We start from the raw sequence: 23,177 nt of genomic DNA, 5'->3' as shown, positions 1-23,177 counted from the left end.
GGGCACCCCTGGGGACAGTAATCAGCTCCCCAGCAGCCCCCTCATTCTGCCAAGCCCAGCAGATGCACAAGGTAACTGACCCTCTCCTCTGCCCCATACTTTATTGCTTTGCGTAATCTGTTTGGCATTTCCTCATTTTGGCTTGGTTTGTTTCCTTCCCCACCCCCCAAACATTAGCTAAGCTTCTGTATAAGCCTTCCTCAAGTCCAAGTCAGTTATGCATGACTTCCTCAGGTCAATTTTCTCATTACTTTATCCAATCACTGTATCAGATTTCTTGACCGTCCCTTAAAAATAACTCAGACATGTCCTAAACAAATCGCAGTTTTCACATTCACAGATTCCAAGGCCAGAAGGGACCATCATGATCTAGTCTTCCCCAATATAATTCCTAGAGCAGATCTTTTCAAAAAACTGCCAATCTCTATTTAAAAATTGTTAGTAATGAAGAATCCGCCTTGACCCTTCATAAATTGTTCCAATGGTTCATTATTCGCACTGTCAAAAATTGACCTCTTATTTTGAGTCTGAATGTGTCTAGGTTCAACTTTCAGCCATCAGATCATGTTATACCTTCCCCTGCAAAGTGTTTTTTAAGTGTTCCTTTATTCTGTCTCCATTCAGAGTTTCCACTGCCTCTACAGCTGTTCTGCCTTGTATTGAGCTGTGACAGTACGTTTCCCGGGCCGAAGAAGAGCTCTGTGTAAGTCTGAAAGCTCGTCTCTCTCTCCCCAACAGAAGTTAGTCCAGTAAAAGATATTACCTCACCCACCCATCTCTTTAATATCCTGGGACCAACACAGCTACAACTACACTGCATTTGGCAGCTGCTGGCATTTATAAAACTGCAGTTTCTTGAATAATCCCATGGTCTTGGCTAATGGAAATGATTCCACACAATTTTCTCTCTAGTCCCCACAGAGGTTTATTTATCTATCTGCCCAGTAACTTTTGCAGTTACTTTTAAAATTCCCTCCCTTCACTTTGAATAAAATAATCACTTTCTGAAATGCTAGTTCATTGTGTATCCATTCTTAATTCCAGAAATTTAATAGAGAAAACCAGACTCCTGATATGCGCTGACCATTAAGTTATCCTTTCATCAACATAAGTCCACCAAAGGAAACCACAGCCCCTGGCTGCCAAAAAAAAAAAAAAAAACACAGTACACACAACACACCTTAGTCATAGTTTAGATTGTTGTTTTATGCCAGCTGCAGTAAGTGCAACTCTCCCCTACACCAAGCTGGGAGCATTTCAGTATGCAGGAGGAGGAACAGCTGCTCTCTTCGGACTTTTGAATTTCCATCAAGGGAGGGTTACTCTCCATCACAATGAAGGCAGAATAACGTATTCAGAACATGCATAATATATACATCTACAGATATTTCACAGCAGAGCATCTGTATCAGCTGGAGGATAGAAAGATGGTCACAGTCAATTTGTTCTCCCTCTGTTCCCCACCCCCCAAACACACTGAATTATAATTTTCCCAGGCTCTTTGCCAGTCCTCCAAAACCAAAAGTGTTAGTTAAAACATTGCCTTGCTCTTCCCTTTTCATAGACGTGTGACACATTGTGCCTGGTATAATCAAGAGTGTTTACTCTACTAGGAGGAGTTTTCAGTGAGAGGAAAGGTAAGTAATTTTATGAAAGATGCCAGTAGTGACATAGCTAAGCCTTGCTAAATGGCTTTAGTATATACCAGTACAGTACCACAATCTTTAAGAACATTATATGTAGGATAGAGAGAATTAATATGTTTCCACATTTGATTAGACTCATCCCCGCCCCGCTCTCAAACTTGTGAATGCTAAAATCTTCCCCAAAAGAGAGTGTGTTAGTTAGGGGGGTAGGGTTGACAAAGAATGTCAGTGGTCTGTCCAGGCATGTTACCTATACTTGTGTTTTCACTTTCCTTTGAATCGGTCTGTCATAAATATGGGAAATATGTTTGCTTAAAATCTATTACTTATACAATTCCAGGAAATAAAGAAGCTAGATATGAAGATTCACGGCTCGCAAAAACAGTGGTAAAGACACTGTAGCCATTAAAAGCAGAAGGAGATGTGAAAATACATGAGACCTGCAATTATATTGATGGGAACCAAAAATAGGTTAAGAATTTGAGGAAGAGGGACCCTCCCTGTCCCCACCTCAAACTTCTCAGTGGTTGCAATTCTAGTGCAATATACAGTGAAGCTTGTTTGGTTTTTGTCTCTCCATCACAGCACTCCTGCATGGGAGTGCAATTTGTTAATGCACTGACCGCTATTTATTTGTATTACCATAATGCCAGTCATAGACCAGGATATCCAGTACCCACGACCCTTCCACTCATTTCAGCCAGGCAATCAAGTCAGGTTTGGAAGTAGGAAATTCTGCTCAGAGAGGTGAAATCAAACCAGATTTCTGTACAACACACAGAACAAAAAGATTGTAAGCTCCTTTGGGAAGGGACAGTCTAAATATAAGGCAAATCACAACAGACTGATACAGGGGAGTAACAAAATAATGAGATATTAGTGACAGGTCATGACAGCTACCAAAACAGGTTGTTCCATACAACAAAGGCTAAATGCAATATTTTACCATTTATATAGTATCTTTCAACCTGAAAGATTTATACATATACTAAACAACTGAAATACACCCCGTCTACAGTAGAGTGTGGAAATCATCCAGTATTCTGCATAAGGACAAGGGGTAAGGAGATTTTGGCCGAAAACACACTGGTAGAACCCAATCCTATAACAAGACTCAAATGTCTATTTTTAAAAATGAGGAACGACAGTAAAAATTTTGTTGTGCAACAATCGGATATTGTACTGAAAGGGGAGAAATAGCCTTGCAGAGTCCTTGGGGGTAGAGATAAGGTAGCAGCAGCATTTAAGGGACATTGATCAACTCTAACGGACCAATTTTTAAAAAGTTCCAGGTTTCTGATCAAGCACTATTTGAAAATTCCTTTAAAATAACAAAACTATTGCTGCTCCCCTGTTTATGTTTATAAGGTCTGTTTCAGTTAGCCATTTTCTCCCTAGCTAAATAACTATACACAAAGTGAATACGTACACAAAAAAAGAGAAACATCTGCTAACTTTTAAGTTTTAGCAATCTCAGGGGTTACTGAAATAGTAATGCCTGTAAAATTTTCTGATCATAGAATCATAGAATATAAGGGTTGGAAGGGACCCCAGAAGGTCATCTAGTCCAACCCCCTGCTCGAAGCAGGACCAATTCCCAGTTAAATCATCCCAGCCAGGGCTTTGTCAAGCCTGACCTTAAAAACCTCTAAGGAAGGAGATTCTACCACCTCCCTAAGTAACGCATTCCAGTGTTTCACCACCCTCTTAGTGAAAAAGTTTTTCCTAATATCCAATCTAAACCTCCCCCACTGCAGCTTGAGACCATTACTCCTCGTTCTGTCATCTGCTACCATTGAGAACAGTCTAGAGCCATCCTCTTTGGAACCCCCTTTCAGGTAGTTGAAAGCAGCTATCAAATCCCCCCTCATTCTTCTCTTCTGCAGGCTAAACAATCCCAGCTCCCTCAGCCTCTCCTCATAACTCATGTGTTCCAGACCCCTAATCATTTTTGTTGCCTGATGTGATTTTCAAATTCACAAGGCCCCATTAATTTGCTATAGACCCACAGTTTGAATTTAAACCACCAAAAAAAATTTAAGCAATCAGAAGCCCCAGTGAGAAAAGGCCTCATCCAAAGCCCATTTGAAATCAATGGGAGTCTGTTGACTTCAGTCACCTTCGGATTCAGGCCAATCCCTTCTAGTTCAAATTCTTTTATTAATGTTTAACAAGTTTCTGATTGCTACAGTGGTACATATGTGCAAATGCTCAAAGTGATACCATAACCAGCTGGTTTCCTCTACATCAGTCAGTCAGTCAATAGCTGCTTCACCTGGCAATTTTTGCACTTTAAAAAAAGATAGGTTTCAGAGTAACAGCCGTGTTAGTCTGTATTTGCAAAAAGAAAAGGAGTACTTGTGGCACCTTAGAGACTAACCAATTTTTTCATGCAGTTGATAGATTTCCACTCCATACGGCTAAATGCAGTACCTTGCATAATGACAGGTTTCAGAGTAACAGCCGTGTTAGTCTGTATTCGCAAAAAGAAAAGGAGTACTTGTGGCATTCATGCAGTTGATAGATTTCCACTCCATACGGCTAAATGCAGTGCCTTGCATAAAGCCACAAGTACTCCTTTTCTTTTTGTAAAAAAAGATAGATATCTAGATACAGAATTAGGACATGTGTTGCACACAGTATATTCAACAGTCACTGTTTTATGGGCCAACATCCAAGAACTATGGAATGAACATGTCTCCTTCTCAAAGCATGTCCCAGGGCAGGGAGATCTCTTAGCAAAACAGCCGTTGACCACCTAAATATCCTCACGAAGCAGTCATACTTCTCTTCAAACAACAGCGTCAACTCCCAAAAGTGATCCTCACCAAAGAGCTCTCAAAATAAAAGTACAATTTTTAGATCAGTTCTTCCAAGACCCTGTCAACCACAATTAAAAATGAAAGCTAGATCAGGAGAATTAAGCTCCTACCAATCTACTCTTGTACCTTAAAATGCACCTGAGGCACTCAGTAATATTCCAGAAATGTTTTGCCTGTCTGTCTTACTGTTTAATTATATACACATTACTGTTCAAACTATCATGACAGATTTCAAGTGGGGGTTTTTCCTCAGTGTTACATAATTAATCACAGAAAAAATCTGTTCTTTAAAAAAAAAAACCACACTGATTACAGCACTGTTCCCACCCCACCACACACAATAAAGCAAGCATCCCCTGCATTCCTTCTTGAAAGCTTCTGTTTGAAAACCAAACACAAAAGCACCGATTTCTCCAAAAGGATCTTCTTTTCAAAAAAAAAAAAAAGCTACATTCTAGATTACATATAAAAATTGTTTGTGTTATGGAAAACATATCCATTAAAATGATTTTTGTTTTAAGGAATAATACAGACATATGTAAAGTTTGAGCTATGCCCATTTAATGTCTCCAGATGCCTGGAATACCCTATATAAAATGGTAAATATTTTACTTAAAAACACAATATAACCATTCAATTGACAGATATGCTATCATTTTTCAAGAAAAAAAACAAACACACACCCCACACAACTAATATTTGCACACTAAGGACTGTTCTACAGTACACGGTTATTTCTTTGAATTAGCCAAGTTAATTCAAAATAAAACTGATTCCGTCCACACGGCCAAACAGTTTTTCGATTTACAGGGCTCTTTAATCCAGTTTCTGTACTCCACCTCAGCAAGTGGAGTAGCGGTAAAAATCAAGATTGCAGTTCCGGATTACAGGATGCAATTTGACGTTATTGGCCTCCGGGAGCTATCCCAGAATGCTCATTTGTGACTGCTCTGGACAACACTGTCAACTCCAATGCACTAGCCAGGTGGGCAGTAAAAGCCCCGGGAACTTTTGAATTTCATTTCCTGTTTGGTCACCGTGGCGAGCTCATCAGCACAAGCGACCATGCAGAGTCCACCATCACAAGAGACCACACAGTCCCGGATTCGCAGACGAGCGCCAGCATGGTCCAAACAGGAGGTACTGGATCTCACTGCATGTTGGGGAGATGAATCGGTTATAGCAGAACTACATTCCAAAAAACCACCCACACACGCAAATACGTACACTAAAGTCTCCAGGGCCATGACGGAAAGAGGCTACTCCAGGGGCACAGAGCAGTGTCGTACAAAAGTCAAGGAGCTCAGGCAAGTGTACCAAAAAGCCAAGGAGGCGAACGGGTGCTCTGGGTCACAGCCCCATACATACAGCTTCTACCGTGAGCTGCGTGCAATAATAGTGGGTGACGACACCACTACCCCACCACTGTCTGCAGACACCTGCAACGGGGGAGTTGCACGGAGCAAGGAGGATGAGTTATTGGAGGACGAAGAGGACGATAGTGCACAGGTGGCAAGTGGGGAATGCGTTTTCCCCCCCAACCAGGAACTATTCTTAACGCTGGAGCCAATAGCCTCCCCCGACTCCCAAGGCGGGCTCCCGGACCATGACTCTGGAGAAGGCACTTCTGGTGAGAGAGAGCCTGATAGGAGCCATGCAGTGTGGGGAAACCCAGCTGTGCTGGGCTGTTCACGTTTAGTTTAAAGGGCTCATCCCTGCTCAGAGCCACACGGTGGGTGCGGGGGTTGTGTGAAGCAATCATCCCAGAGAGCCCGCAGGCCCTCTTTATATGGCAAGCCCACCAGGCATTGCTTGCTATGGGAAAGGGGGCGCGGCAGTTTGAAAGCATTGAAATGAATGCGGAAGCAGCAGAACCCCGCATGCCCCTAGGGCTTACCATGGTTGCCTGCAAGCTGAATTCCGTTGCCCTGCCACGCGTGATGGCTTACTCACACCAAAGGGGCAGGCACTTCAGTATGAGGCAAAATGGGACCTTGTACAGAAAGTACCCAGCACACGTTCTCAGTGCAACAGGCAATTCATAGAAAGTGTCCTCTTTGTTCTCTAAAATGTATCTTTTAAAATACTACCCTCCCTTTTCCTCCTCCCACAGGTGCAAATGTTTCAACGCCCTTATCTACTCCGTCCCAGAGGCTGGTCCAGATTAGAAGGCGGAAAAAACAAACTGAGGACGACATGTTTGCTGAGCTCATGCAGTCCTCCAGCAATGATAGGGTCCAGCTGAATGTGTGGAGGCAAACAACTGCGGAGTCCCATAAAGCGTTCAATGAACGCAAAGAGAGGAGGGACGCACACGATGAGAGCAGGCAAGATGCTATGCTCAAGCTCATGGGGGAGCAAACTGACATGCTCTGCTGTATGGTGGATCCAATGAAGGAAAGGCAGCAAGACCACGGACTGCCACTGCAACCCCCGTGTAACTGTCCTCCCTCCTCCCCAACTTCCACAGCGTCCTCACCCAGACGTTCAAGAACACAGGGGTGGGAAAGAAGGCTATGGGGACCCACACACTCAATCCCAGAGGATTACACAAGCACCAGAAGGCTGACATATCCTACATTTTGATTTGGTTTCCGGATTTGTCCTTCCCTTCCCCTCAACCCCCCTAACCGAATCTCCCCCCGCTTCCCCGGTCTACCTTCTCATTTCTCTCAATGTGTTGTGCAAGAAATAATAAAGAACTGTTTTTAAACCATTGTGACTTTTTTTTTTTTTAACCACACACGGAGCGGATAATTTCAAGAAAAACAAACAACTGTCACACCATACCCTGCCAGTCATGAAACTGGCTTTCAAAGCTTCTCTGATGCACAGTGCACCCTGCTACGCTCTTCTAATGGCTCTGTTGTCTGGCTGTGCGAAACTGGCCACCAGGCAAGTTGCCTCAACCTCTCACCCCACCATAAACGTCTCCCCTTTACTCTCACAGATATTGTGGAGCATACAACAAGCAGCAATTACAATTGGAATATTGGTTGTGCTGAGATCTAACCGAGTCAGTAAACTGCGCCAGCGCGCTTTCAAACATCCAAACACACATTCTACCACCATTCTGCACTTGCTCAACCTGTAGTTCCTCCTTACTACTGTCCACGGTGCCTGTGTACAGCTTCATGAGCCATGGCATTAAGGGGTAGGCTGGGTCCCCGAGGATAACTATAGGCATTTCAACATCCCCAACAGTAATTTTATGGTCTGGAAAATAAGTCCCTTCCTGCAGCTGTTCAAACAGACCAGAGTTCCTGAAGATGCGAGTGTCATGCACCTTTCCCAGCCATCCCACGCTGATGTCGGTGAAAGGTCCCTTGTGATCCACCAGTGCTTGCAGCACCATGGAAGAGTACCCCTTGCAGTTTACGTACTGGCCGCAGCGGTGTGCCAGGGCCAAGATAGACGGAACGCATATCCCTATCGCCCCACCACAGTTAGGGAACCCCAGCACATTAAAGCCATCCACAGTGGTCTGCACATTTTCCATAGTCACTACCCTTTATAGCAGCTAGTCAATGATTGCATGGGCTACTTGCAGCACAGCAGCCCCCACAGTAGATTTGCCCACTCCAAACCGATTCGCGACTGACCGGTAGCTGTTGGGCATTGCACACTTCCACAGGGCTATGGCCACTCGCTTCTCAACCATGAGGGCTGCTCTCATTTTGGTGTCTTTGTGCTTCAGGGCAGGGGACAGCAAATCACGAAGTTCCACGAAAGTGGCCCTACGCACATGTAAGTTTCGCAGCCACTGGGAATCATCCCATATCTGCAACACTATGTGGTCCCACCAGTCTGTGCTGGTTTCCCACACCCAGAATCAGCGTTCCACAGCATGAACCTGGCTCAACGCCACCATGATCTCTCAATCACCACATGCCGTGCTTCTAGGAACGTCTGTGTCCTTGTCCTCATCAGTATCGTAATCGCGCGGTCATCGCTTCCTCACCTGGTTTTGCAAGTACTGCACGTACAGCTGGTTAATGCACGAGGTATTTACAATGGTGAAAACTGCAGTGGAGACCTGAACGGGCTCCATGCTTGCCGCGCTATGGTGCCTGCAGGGTAATCCTGGAAAAAGGGTGCGAAACGTATGAGAGCAGAGTGGCAGCGGAAGAGGTGCTGTTCAAGTTCACAAGTGTCAAACAGAGGTGGGAAATGGTTGTCTTCGGTAGCTTTCAAGGAGGCAGGAGCCCAGGGCAGACAACATGGAGAGGCTCAGTAGCGCAGCAAGAGTGGGAGAGCAGAGTTGGCAGCGGAAGCTGTGCTGCTCGGTTCACGATGGCTGAGCAGAGTTGGCAGCAGAAGCAGTTGACGAGGAAAAGAAAGTAGATATTATAGAGATTACATAGGAAGACGAGAGGAAATGTGAGGTGGATTCATAGTAGCAGGAGAGCAGTGGTGCACCATACTGCACCGTCTGCTGAAAGCAGTATGGCATCTGCACGCCAAAAAGGCGCGAAATGATGGTCTGCCATAGCTTTCAGAGGGAGGAGCGACTGAGACACACCCAGAAACACCCACGAGACCATTTTTGCCCCATCATGCACTGGGAGCTTATCCCAGAATTCCAATGGGTGGCAGGGACTGCAGATTAGCTACCCATAGTGCACCGCTCTGACATTTGATGCTAGCCTCAGTACTGTGGATGCACGCCGCCCAATTCATGCGCTTAGTGGGGACACACAAAGACCAAATGTATAAAAATTGCTTCCAAAAATTCCAATAGAATAATTTCATACTGTAGATGTACCCTAAGAAGAGAGGTTAACAGTAAATACAGTTCTTCTGCAAACCTTGGGTTGGCTTCCATGTAGTTGCCAGGGTTAAAATAGTTATTACTCAGTATAGTTTTGGTCACAATCATATGTTATTCTAAACATACAATAGATTTAAAAAAAATAAAATCCATTACGCAAAACAGCTTTAATACACTATCTAATCAGAGTATGTGCCTATATTTGTCTAGTCTATGTAGAGTCTCTCCCAAAATTTGATTATAACTAATAAATCCTAATTAGACATACTTTAAAAAAAACACAACACCTCACACCCTCAAAAGACTCTTCTTTAGTATTATGCTTTACAAGAAAGGTTACTGAATGAAACCAAATGTGTTTATGATTAGTCAAACAAACTAGGGTATTCTCAAGCATTTATGACTTGCACTTCTGTGGCCTTTGTATCACTGTCTTAGAATATGCTTTCTTACTGAACAAGACAGTATTGGTAATGCATTCAATAATGTGTTTAGAGCCATTTATGTACTGGGTAGGTCTTACTAATCCAAAAATATGATGTACCACCCTCACAATCTGAACGTACAAGAATTCCCATGCACAGTGAATTTAATCTTTGAATGACAGAACTAGATCTTGAACTAAAACTTTTCTATAAACGTTAATATTTTTCCAAATATTCTTATGATACAGTTTCGCAGACACTAAGGTTTTATTTTTAAAAGGTAGGCATATAAAAAGATCTATCCCCCTGCAAATTGGTTATGAAACTGTGTAACCCAGGATTCTTTTTCTTTGTGTAAACGACTTTTTTAAATTGTTCCATCTTATTTTTTTAGTACTTAGTTTTTTGTACTTTTATGGCAAATACATATCATATGGTATTTCTACAGATTATTCATTCTTCCCATCCTCCAACTGTATAGTGCACTTATTTTTCTACGTTTTTCTTTAGAATTGTATATTTAAAGTAAGTTCTAGTTCATTTTTAATTCCGTAATATTGAGAAATAACAGAAGACAAATGCACTGCTATGCATGCGACATATCCTAGCAGATCTGTAAGGCCTGACATATTTTAATAAATTAACATGAGTAAACACCATTTTAGCTCAAATAGCTATTTCTATAATTTTCTATGCATTCATACGATCTGCTTCTGAATTTTCCAAAGCCAGCTAATTAAAGCAGCAAATCTTACAAAGATTGGTCATGTACTCAGTTTGATTGTTTTCTGAGGATTATATTATACACTCACAGGCAGCGAAAACTTTTTGCTGGTCTGCATTCTTTCCTTGCTGCCCCCTTTTTGAAATACTGGACATTCCACTGAACACAAGTTACTATTTCACTGCTAAATTTTGCTCCCTAAATTATTAAAATAATCCAGGCATCTTAAACATCTTGTCTGGCAGCTTTGTTTAGTTAGAAAAAGAACAAAAACAATGAATGGGAGAAAAGTTGCAAAAAAGTTTAACTTTTTGAACCTCAGGGTCTATGGTCATTTATTATTGTCTGGCCCTTACCCATTGTGTGATTCCCCCAATGCTTTTCCACAACAGTGAAAATGTAAATTGATAAAAATGCTTTAAAGTACACACTGATATTTGTCAAAATTATAAAAAATAGAAAGATTGAATTCTGCCAATCCTACTTATAAGTGGCACTATATATTACCCTCCCACAGAGGACTCAAATTAGCTGCTTTTTTAAAATCCCTATTAAAAAAAAATCTGCGCTACAGTAATGAGACATTTTAAACAAATATTCTGAAAATTTAAAATTGACTTATAAAGAAAATTCTGACAAGCAGCTGTTTTCTTGCTTCCACTATTAATGAAAAGTTGTGCATGCATACTTACATCTCTAATCTCTATCTTGTCCCATCCCATATCCTCCCAAAAATATATTTGTGAAGTCAGCTGTTACAAATAATTAGGGAGCATTTTATGAGAAGTGAATTATTTTACAGTAATATTTTTGTTGGACTTTGACCATTTGTATCTCTATCATGAACAGCAACCCAAACTGAAAATACAAATGATAAATGGAACACTGGGTTCTTTCCCATTAAAGTGCCAACATGAATATCGCTTTAACTTAGCATTTTTCTTTTTTCAGTGGGGTAAGAGGAGGGGAAAAGTATGCAAAATATATATTTTAAACCTGGCAATTAGCCTTTACTTTGTTGCTGTCTATACTTGGATAGATTATGTCCCTCTCATTAAAAAAAAAAAAAATCACTCCTACAGGCTTAGTTAGACGGGCTGGTTCAGATCTCAGCTATGCAGTGTAATAATTAACTTTAAAATGTGTAGCGATGCATGCTGCATATCTGAGAGCCAAATTTAGTCCTTAGGGGTTTTGAAAACAGGATTAAAAAAAAAAAATCCCATTTTTCATTTAGGCTAAAGTTGAATTAAGTCATTTCTGATTTTAGTATAAACAGATCTTAAATATATAATTAATTTATGAGATGAGAGAAGTAAAAAGGCCTACTGTAGATAGGTGTAGGTCCATATCAGAACAGAAATTACAGCACATTCTATTTATACAGAGGACTCATGAAATACAGCAATGATTCCGCAAAATGCCTGCAAAAATTACAGTATTTGTTAAAAGAAAAGGAAGACTTGGGGCACCGTAGAGACTAAAAAATTTATTTGAGCATAAGCTTTCGTGAGCTACACAAAACACACACAAAAAACCAGGTGCTCACCAACCCAGACTCCTTGGCTTATAGTAGACATTTCCAACCAGGTCAAATATAGTCCAGAATTTGGAAAATATCTGAATGAAACCACAAATATTGTTTCACAAACTGCACTTCCAGAAGTTAAGAAAAATTTTCCACACTCTGAACTTGTGCACTACGAAGAAAAAAAAAGTGGAGATTCCTAAAACTAAGCTGTGTTCACCAAAGGCCTGATGCAAAGACATCTGAAATCAATTAAAAGATTGCCATTGATTTCAATGGGCTTTGGATCTGGTCCCAAATTTATATCCTACTTAATTTGATAGATAGATAGATATAAATAACCTGATTATACTAATTGCATATACATAATTTTGAGTCTGATCTATCTGCATTTGCACTAAGACACAAATATATTTTGTAATTACGAAGCCATTTTGTTACTATTCATAAATAATTGGAAAAGTTCCAGTTTGTTACATTGTGGATATCAAATCGTCTGCCTTTAGGAGACAAAAGACAGCCTTTAGGATAAAACACTGAATTAGGGATTGGAGCGTATTCAGTTTTTGTTTCTGCAAAAAGATTTCCTGGGTGCCCTTAAGCAAGTCATTTCACCTTTCTGTGCCACCAATCTGTAGAACAGGGTAATAATAGTTCCCTACTTCATAAACATATTTTAAGAATAACTTCATTAATGTCTGTGAAGCACTCACATACAACAGTGATAGGAACTACAAAAGGACCCATAAGCAGAACATTTAAAAATAGTTCTGAAAAGAACATTAGCCAGAAACTGTTTCTTTGACACAAATGGTTTTGGTGCAAGACACACCTGTGGTGCTAAAGTGAGACAACAGCAGCAGATCAAAAAAAGTAGATTAATTTTTACAGAGTACTATTAAACATGTAAAGCACCTTACAGTGTTGCAACCCTGTAATAGCCATTCTCCCCAGCTTGAAATAAACACAGAAGCAGCCGCCAAAACTTGGTTGCATAAGCGCACTTATTTAAACACATGCTTATTTACAAAAGCAGAGGTAATTATAATGCAGGAGGTGGAGCTTAAATAAAAAGATTTGGTTACCAATGTAGAGATATCCAATTATTTTTATACATACACACGCACACACATATTTCAGTTGTATCAATAAACTCCAGTTAGAATCAGTGCCTCCGTGTGCTAGACGCTACACAAACATACAGAAAGACAAAAAAAGTCGCAGGAACTTAAGAACATAAGAACAGGCCCTACTGGGTCAGACCAAAGCTCCATCTAGCCCAGTATTCTATCTTCTGACAGGTTTCAGAGGAACAGCCGTGTTAGTCTGTATTCGCAAAAAGAAAAGGAGTACTTGTGGCATCGTAGAGACTAACCAATTTATTTGAGCATGAACTGGCTAATGCCTGGTGCCCCACAGGGAATGAACAGAACAGGTAATCACCAGGTGATCCATCCCCAGTGGCCAGTTCCCAGCTTCTGGCAAACAGAGACTAGGAACTTGTCAATTAAACACAGTTTGTCTCACATTATGTGATGCATTTTCATAATCAATGGTCTATAAAGAAAGAGATATAGAATTTTGTTTTTCTTCAACCTACCAGATCTGGACTTAATGATATCACTGAATTCATTGTGTCCTCCACCAGGTCCTTCCTCTTGATCTGAAACCGCAGCCATTCTTGTACAGCCTTGAAGTTCTTCGCTGGTATACTCTAAACCCTTCCAAAAACAGTTCCTATGTACAGGACTGGTTTACCATTAACACCTAAAATATAGAAGGAAAAAAGTAGTTAAAAATTGATCATTCCATATATTAAACCAGAAATTATTATTAAAATCTATACATGTGAACAATGGTATATGCTTGACATTCATACATGTTTTCAGTGTATATCAAATGTTATAAATATCACTGTCATTAAAAAGTTCTGTTCCTCTTCCAATTAAAGAACATTTTAACATAACAAACAAAGATTCAAATTTGTTTTCTACTCCGAGTACAAGTCAGAAAGAAAAAACACAGCCAAGGAAACTGCTTAATGTTAGTCTACTGGGAAGTGCAAAACATACAAGTGAAATGAAAGTGAAGTCATTACACTTTAAATTTACTTGGGACATCAAAGACAGACTTTGGGGCAAAGATCAAGAATTATGAAGCTTATCATAATTGGACTATCAACATTGTATACCTAACTTTTAAAATCTTAGGTATTTGGAAATCAGTTCCACATTTCTTCCAATGCAACACTAATCAAACCACTATTAAGAACATTACCCTCATCACTTGCTAGTCCCGCTCCACAGAACAGAAACAAACTCAGACGGGCTGGATTAACCCTTACTGGTGCGCAAATTATAAAGGAAGCAGTTTGCCCTCTACCCCAGAGCCTGGATAGGTTCCCAAACTTTATATAAATATTCCTCACCAAGTTATATAGGGGGTTCAGTTACTTGTCTCCTACGGAGTTTAGACACATAACATGAAAGAAGAGCGTGATTTTTTCTTCTTAAATCACATCTCTTTCCCCACCCCCGACACACACACACAAACGTGTTTTCATCTAAATGACACCTGCAGAAAGCGAGAGCGAGAGGAGAAGAGAGAAAGAAGTAGCCTCAAGATGCTATGTGCTGAGAAACAATTGTAACACATTGGGTGGGAGGAGAGGAAAGTGACCAAACAAGAGGTCAGATCACTGGAGCAACAACAATGCGGGCTGCAAGTGGGATTCGGCTGGCACACGACCACCTGCCCCCTCCCCGCCCCCGAGTGACCCGGAGCAACCTTTACACCTACGGTCCCAGTCTGTATCTTCCCCCACAGTCGGCGCTAGAGCGGCCACAGCCCGCAGGGCCCCTGAGCCGCGAGGGGCCAAACCCCCTTGGGTCCAGGCGTCGCCCTGGCCCTGCCTCGGGACCTGCTGCCAACCCCACAGGCCGTTACCAGCAGCGGGCACCATGCTATGGGCATTGCTCTTCCCACGCGCGCCCCAGCCCCGCTGCGAGGGCTGGGAACGGCACCTGCAGCTCCGAGCGAGCCGCCCGCGGCCCCACACGCAGGGTGTGAGCCCTGGCTCCCCTCCAAGGGTCTGGCTGTCGTTACCCCCCCACCCCCCATTCGTGCCGGGGGCTCTCTCCACCCGCGCACCCGGGGCTGGGCGGCTGTCGGCTCCCCACGCCGGGAGAGAGGAATCAAGTCCCGCAGGGGGAGTGCTCGGCCAGGACCCCTCCGGAGCTGGGCACAACACCCCCACCCCCTTCCTCGCGGAGGCGCCGGCGTCCCGCCCCCGGGCTAGCGCTCTCTCACTCACCTCCTGCACGCCGCGCCCAGCCCCCGCTGCACCCCACGCCCGGGGCCAGAGAGCTCGGGCTCGGCGTGAAGCACCCCGGGCTGCAGCTCCTCTCCCCTTCGCCCGGCCGGGCTTCCCACCGCCGGGGCCGGGACAAGCGGCAGCGGGTGCAAAACAAAACAACCAAAAAATAAAAAAAAGGCTGTTCCAGCTGAAGAATTCCTGCTTAACCTTCCCACCCCCGAGCCCCCTCCTCCGCCCTCTCGCCGCGTCCCTCGGCAGTAGGAAGCGGCTCCAGCTGCCCCCTTTGCAGACGGGCTCTCAGCAACTTTTTGTACAAGCTGCTCCTCCTGCTGCTGCTGCGGCCCCCGGGATTTCCCCTTTGTTTGTAGGTGAGACAGGACGGCGCTGAGACTCCGGGCAGGGCTGGCGCTAACCGCGCGCGCCTGCTTCCCTCCGAGCAAGCGAGCAAGAGGTGGCGGGACAGGCAGCGCCCGGGCTGCGAGTGCTCCCAGCTGCTGCTGCGCCTGGAACTTTGTTTGTTCCCAGCTCCCCTCTCCCCGCCCTCCGGCTAGAGCAGTGGCGGCGGCGGCTGCTGCAAGCTGGCGATGGGAAAGTGGCGTGGCAGCATCATGTGACCGCCTGCCCTGGCAATCAGCCCTCGGAGATCCTCGGCACGGGGCGCCAGACCCAGCTCCCCAGCCCAGCCTCTGCTTGCCCTCCTTTTTGGGGCGGTCGCTCTCCCCCTGCAGAGTGGGTGAAGGTTAGAGGCCGTGTTTGCTAGCAGGGAAGGCTGTGCTCTGTGGGTGGTTGAAGGAGACCTTTCCAGCCTCCACATTGTCCCAGCCCAGCTCCAAGTTGTTCCCTAGCAGGCTGGGACTGAGTTACTTGAAGGAAGAGGAAGGCCGGGAAAGGACCCTGCACTCAAGGAATGAGCTCGAGCAACTGCCTCCAATGAAGTGAGCTGTAGCTCTCAAAGCTTATGCTCAAATAAATTGGTTAGTCTCTAAGCTGCCACAAGTACTCCTTTTCTTTTTGCGGATACAGACTAACAGGGCTGCTACTCTGAAACCTGCATATTCAGAGACGCCCATCCAAACCACACATTTGCATGTACAAATGAGATAATGACAGGTTTCAGAGTAACAGCTGTGTTAGTCTGTATTCTCAAAAAGAAAAGAAATACTTGTGGCACCTTAGAGACTAACCAATTTATTTGAGCATAAGCTTTCCTGAGCTACAGCTCACTTCATCGGATGCATACTGTGGAAAGTGTAGAACATCTTTTTATACACACAAAGCATGAAAAAATACCTCTCCCCACCCCACTCTCCTGCTGGTAATAGCTTATCTAAAGTGATCACTCTCCTTACAATAAGAAAAGGAGTACTTGTGGCACCTTAGAGACTAACCAATTTATTTGAGCTTGAGCTACAGGAAGTGAGCTGTAGCTCACGAAAGCTCATGCTCAAATAAATTGGTTAGTCTCTAAGGTGCCACAAGTACTCCTTTTCTTTTTGCGAATACAGACTAACACGGCTGTTACTCTGAAACCTCTCCTTACAATGTATATGATAATCAAGGTGGGCCATTTCCAGCACAAATCCAGGGTTTAACAAGAACGTCTGGGGAGGGTAGGAAAAAACAAGGGGAAATAGGTTACCTTGCCTAATGACTTAGCCACTCCCAGTCTCTATTCAAGCCTAAATTAATTGTATCCAATTTGCAGATGAATTCCAATTCAGCAGTCTGTCGCTGGAGTCTGGATTTGAAGTTTTTTGTTGTAATATCTCAATTTTCATGTCTGTAATCGCGTGACCAGAGAGATTGAAGTGTTCTCCGACTGGTTTATGAATGTTATAATTCTTGACATCTGATTTGTGTCCATTTATTCTTTTACGTAGAGACTGTCCAGTTTAACCAATGTACATGGCAGAGGGGCATTGCTGGCACATGATGGCATATATCACATTGGTGGATGTGCAGGTGAACGAGCCTCTGATAGTGTGGCTGATGTGATTAGGCCCTATGATGGTGTCCCCTGAATAGATATGTGGACACAGTTTGCAACAGGCTTTGTTGCAAGGATAGGTTCCTGGGTTAGTGGTTCTGTTGTGTGGTATGTGGTTGCAGGTGAGTATTTGCTTCAGGTTGGGGGGCTGTCTGTAGGCAAGGACTGGCCTGTCTCCCAAGATTTGTGAGAATGTTAGGTCATCCTTCAGGATAGGTCCTTAGGATAGATCCTTAATAATGCGTTGGAGGGGTTTTAGTTGGGGGCTGAAGGTGACGGGTAGTGGCGTTCTGTTATTTTCTTTGTTAGGCCTGTTCTGTAGTAGGTGACTTCTGGGAACTCTTCTGGCTCTATCAATCTGTTTCTTCACTTCCGCAGGTGGGTATTGTAGTTGTAAGAATGCTTGATAGAGATCTTGTAGGTGTTTGTCTCTGTCTGAGGGGTTGGAGCAAATGCGGTTGTATCGCAGAGCTTGGCTGTAGACAATGGATCGTGTGGTGTGGTCAGGGTGAAAGCTGGAGGCATGTAGGTAGCAATAGTGGTCAGTAGGTTTCCGATATAGGGTAGTGTTTATGTGACCATCGTTTATTAGCACTGTAGTGTCCAGGAAGTGGATCTCTTGTTTGGACTGGACCAAGCTGAGGTTGATGGTGGGATGGAAATTGTTGAAATCATGGTGGAATTCCTCAAGGGCTTCTTTTCCATGGGTCCAGATGATGAAGATGTCATCAATATAGCACAAGTAGAGTAGGGGCGTTAGGGGACGAGAGCTGAGGAAGTGTTGTTCTAAGTCAGCCATAAAAATGTTGGCATACTGTGGGGCCATGCGGGTACCCATAGCAGTGCCACTGATTTGAAGGTATACATTGTCCCCAAATGTAAAATAGTTATGGGTAAGGACAAAGTCACAAAGTTCAGCCACCAGGTTAGCCGTGACATTATCGGGGATAGTGTTCTTGACGGCTTGTAGTCCATCTTTGTGTGGAATGTTGGTGTACAGGGCTTCTGCATCCATAGTGGCCAGGATGGTGTTATCAGGAAGATCACCGATGGATTGTAGTTTCCTCAGGAAGTCAGTGGTGTCTCGAAGGTAGCTGGGAGTGCTGGTAGCGTAGGGCCTGAGGAGGGAGTCTACATAGCCAGACAATCCTGCTGTCAGGGTGCCAATGCCTGAGATGATGGGGCACCCAGGATTTCCAGGTTTATGGATCTTGGGTAGTAGATAGAATACCCCAGGTCGGGGTTCCAGGGGTGTGTCTGTGCGGATTTGATCTTGTGCTTTTTCAGGAAGTTTCTTGAGCAAATGCTGTAGTTTCTTTTGGTAACTCTCAGTGGGATCAGAGGGTAATGGCTTGTAGAAAGTGGTGTTGGAGAGCTGCCGAGCAGCCTCTTGTTCATATTCCGACCTATTCATGATGATGACAGCACCTCCTTTGTCAGCCTTTTTGATTATGAGGTCAGAGTTGTTTCTGAGGCTGTGGATGGCATTGTGTTCCGCACGGCTGAGGTTATGGGGCAAGTGATGCTGCTTTTCCACAATTTCAGCCCGTGCACGTCGGCGGAAGCACTCTATGTAGAAGTCCAATCTGCTGTCTCGACCTTCAGGAGGAGTCCACCTAGAATCCTTCTTTTTGTAGTGTTGGTAGGGAGGTCTCTGTGGATTAGTATGTTGTTCAAAGGTATGTTGGAAATATTCCTTAAGTCGGAGATGTCGAAAATAGTATTCTAGGTCACCACAGAACTGTATCATGTTCGTGGGGGTGGAGGGGCAGAAGGAGAGGCCCCGAGATAGGACAGCTGCTTCTGCTGGGCTAAGAGTATAGTTGGATAGGTTAACAATATTGCTGGGTGGGTTGAGGGAACCATTGCTGTGGTCCCTTGTGGCATGTAGTAGTTTAGAAAGTTTAGTGTCCTTTTTCTTTTGTAGAGAAGCAGAGTATGTGTTGTAAATGGCTTGTCTAGTTTTAGTAAAGTCCAGCCACGAGGAAGTTTGTGTGGAAAGTTGTTTTTTTATGAGAGTATCCATTTTTGAGAGCTCATTCTTTATCTTTCCCTGTTTAGTGTAGAGGATGTTGATCAGGTGGTTCCGCAGTTTCTTTGAGAGCATGTGGCACAAGCTGTCAGCATAGTCTGTGTGGTATGTAGATGGTAATGGATTTTTTACTTTCAGTCCTTTTGGTACCATGTCCATCTGTTTGCATTTGGAAAGGAAGAAGATGTCTGTCTGTATCTGTAGAAGTTTTTTCATGCAGTTGATAGATTCCCACTCCATACGGCTAAATGCAGTGCCTTGCATGACGACAGGTTTCAGAGTAACAGCCATGTTAGTAGTAATGGCAAAGTTCTTGGTTCAGGCTTGTAGCAGCGATAGAATAAACTGCAGGTTCAAATGAAGTCTCTGGAGTACGTCCACAGCTTGGATGGGTCATTCAGTCCTTTGTTTAGAACTTCAGTTTGCAGCAAAGTACCAAAAGGACTGAAGGTAAATATCCATTACAATCTACATACCTGGATTTGTGCTGGAAATGGCCCAACTTGATTATCATACACATTGTAAGGAGAGTGATCACTTTAGATAAGCTATTACCAGCAGGAGAGTGGGGTGGGGGTTTCATGCTTTGTGTGTATAAAAAGATCTTCTACACTTTCCACCGTATGCATCCGATGAAGTGAGCTGTAGCTCACGAAAGCTTGTGCTCAAATAAATTGGTTAGACTCTAAGGTGCCACAAATGAGATAATGGTGCACACAATTTTGCCAGTTTGTACATGCAACTGACAGGTAGTGTAGAAATGCTAGACTTTGTGGACACACCAGATGTGTCTAGCTTTAAAAAGGTGGCCCTATCTGTAGTCTACCTGTTCAACAATTTTCCAGCCTAGGGGTTTTCTCCTCCGCTATATATTTTCTGACACTTTTCATTATCCTTTGCTAAATATATATCAATTCTCTATTTACCTCATTCTTCCACCTCAAGATCTTCCTGTAGATTCCTTTTCTCTTGAAATTTAACAAATAACTCTCTGCGAGGAATAGCAGGAGAGGAGACTGGAGGAGTTTGCATTGGACATTTGTTTTGTAGAATAACACTACTGAGGGGCAAAATAAAACGCAAGGGAGATGCTATAAATATATAATTTACTGCATCCTAGCTTCAAGTGGAATGAGTTTGTAAATAATGTGAAGGGATGTTAACAACTGCAACAAAAACAATGCCCTGAGTTCACTTTAATATGATTTGCTATTGTGAGCACAATCACATTTACAGTTAATTTTAAAGTTGTATGTTGAGTGATTTTAAAAAATGACAGAACAATTAAAGTCTTGCAGATTTGTGTATCAAGAGCAGGAGCTTGCTGTCCTGAAAATTTCCAGACGGGGGCTAATTCTCCTGGGCACGTCTCACATATTTGCAGAGCAATTAAAGTCTCAGATTGTTTTGTGTCTCACACCATTATAACATTACTTCCATATATAATGACATTATACCTTAAATTGAGAACCTCAGCTCATGGGGTATTGACAGAACATGAAGGCACACCGGTTGTGACATTATTAATCAAAGTATTTATATAGCATCTCCCTTGACTATCTTGCCTGTTTAAAATGTATAAGACAAGGACTGTGTCTTACTATGTTTGTGGAGCATCTAGTACAAGGGAGTCCTGATTTGGGGCCTTTAGATATTAATGTAATAAAAATAATTTTAAAATTATTATGATATAAATGCCAGTCGACACTGAGAAGCGGGATATATTCATACTTACCCTGGTAGAGACTTGGTATTCATTGCCAACAGCAAAAACACTGAATAACAGTGGTAGATTTCAGGCCAGAAAGACAAGTTAGGTACTTTGTCACCACAGTGAATGTGTCTATTGGCCCCAATGTAGCAAAGTCTCTTAGACCCTCCATCCCTAGACAATGAAGTGAGACACAATGTTTTCTTTCATGTGAAACATTTGTTAGGTAGATCAAACAACAAGACACACGCATGCAGGTACGCACACACACACACACACACACACACCCCTTAAATTATTAAAACCAGTCTGTCCACAATACTGGAAGATCACTGGACACAGCAGGGAATAGTGCAGAAATTGAGAGCACTGATTCTATCATCTTTATCAGTGATGTTAATAAAATCTCAGACAGTGAAGGCTCAGAACTTGCATGTCAAAGAAATACTGTACTAGTCTTACAGTTAACGCACAAGACTCAGAGGCAGAGGGTAATTTAGGAAAAATAATCTCTCAGAACAGGGAGTCAGTCTTTTTGTTCTGAGTTTGTATGGTACAGAGTTTTGTTAATGGTGTAAGGCCTAGCACCCTGATCTGTGATTGGGCCCCTACACACGACTGCAATATAAATAATAACAATCATAACAGAAGAACTGACTTTTACTCCTAAGTCTGCCATAGATTTCTTATGTGACCTTGGGCAAGTTACTTAATCTCTCTGTGCCCCAGTATCCCTACCGCTAAAACAGAGATAATAATACTAAACTACATCCCTACAGTTTTATGATTATTCATATTTTGAAGCACTTGGATATCCTCAGATCTCAAATTACAGGCATTATAGAAATGCAATGTATTATTTATATTAAAATATAATTATGTACTATATAACACACCTCTATATGTATAGTTTGATAACTTGTTAGAGTTTTTTGTTTGTTTGTTGTCTATTATATGTGACCCCGATAGATCAGTAATAAAAAATAACTTGCATGTATACAGAAACACATTTTGCTGCTTGCATTCTGCTTTACTAAATGAACAAATGTTTGCATACATACTGTATTGTAATTCCACTATTATCCCAGAAATTCCCAGTGTATACTGAATATCTATGCCGCAGTGCCTGTTCAGTAAAATTCCAGAACACAGCTTCCATGAATATAATAGCTAAAGATGACAAACACATAGATCTCTACGATTCGATACTTATCCAAGAGCAAGGAGTATCCTAGCAAGCTGGGGAAGAAAAAGAAGTAATTTTTCACTTCTGTTGCTACCTAGAGGTCTAGGATTAGCAATGAGTCTAGCAACGTTTGAGTCTGCCCTAATGTATGTAGGGAAATCTTCACTGAAAGGATGGAGAAAGAGGTCTGTCTTTTGGAAACTGGAGTGACATGATCAAAGTCGCTTCAGACAGGTTACCAAAGAGCCATGGGATGGTAATATTTTCAGTCATTACACTCTGGGGCTGGATTCAAAGGCTCTATATCCCATTACAAATTCTCTCAGCATCCAGTTACAATATCCTGACTTTCATAAACTGACACCCACACATCACCACACCTATCTTCACAGATCCAGTAACCACCACAAACACACCAAGAAATCTATAGCCAGGCACTCAGATACCACAGAATATGCTCCAAGTAGAAAGTCTGGGATATACACTTTAACACACTTAAAATCACCATCACCAAACAAGAATACTCCACCAGAGAAGTAGATTGCATCATTGAATGGGTCAACCAAATATCCCAAGAGAATCTGCTTCAGTGTGGAAATAAACTCCCCTCCAACTGCACACCCATATAGGGTATCATTAAATACTTACAACCCATACTCAAAGGGGGCCACATCCTGAAAGAAATTTACTGAACATCCTCTTCTAGCCTTCAACCACCCACCCACCCTCTCCAAGCTCATCATCAGAAGCAAGCTCCCCACAGACCAGGACGCACAAACTCAAAGCAGCACCAGAGCCTGCCAGAACAATAGATACAAAACCTGCAGACATATCTCCACTGCTAAAATGATCAACACCCCCCACAACGAGTGGCCGATTAGCCACTGGGCTGACTGGGCCCAACTGAAAGGCCCCCGGAAAAAATCCACTGCTGCGCAGCAAAAGCCTCGAGCCCTGTCTGCCAGGTGGATGGGGTGGGGGAACCCCCGAGCCCCGACCCGGCTCCCCAGCAGCAGCACTCAGCAGTGG

The 23,177-nt window shown here is 43.0% G+C and overlaps 1 protein-coding gene across 1 annotated transcript in view; it reads right to left on the bottom strand.

Annotated features, from left to right (window-relative positions):
* Positions 1-15,434, bottom strand: part of UTRN (utrophin) — a 577,632-nt gene extending 562,198 nt beyond the window's left edge. Inside the window, exons 1-2 of the mRNA XM_048844328.2 lie at positions 15,230-15,434; positions 13,517-13,683 (exon numbers count right to left, since the gene is read on the bottom strand). Of these exons, the coding sequence (XP_048700285.2) occupies positions 13,517-13,595 (79 nt within the window). The 5' untranslated portion in view covers positions 13,596-13,683; positions 15,230-15,434. The remainder of the gene's footprint in view (positions 1-13,516; positions 13,684-15,229) is intronic.
* Between the last annotated feature and the right edge of the window lie 7,743 nt (positions 15,435-23,177).

Source organism: Caretta caretta, chromosome 3 (assembly GCF_965140235.1).
Source record: "Caretta caretta isolate rCarCar2 chromosome 3, rCarCar1.hap1, whole genome shotgun sequence".
NCBI classification, from domain to species: Eukaryota; Metazoa; Chordata; order Testudines; family Cheloniidae; genus Caretta; species Caretta caretta.
This window is presented reverse-complemented; position numbering and strand designations above follow the sequence as displayed.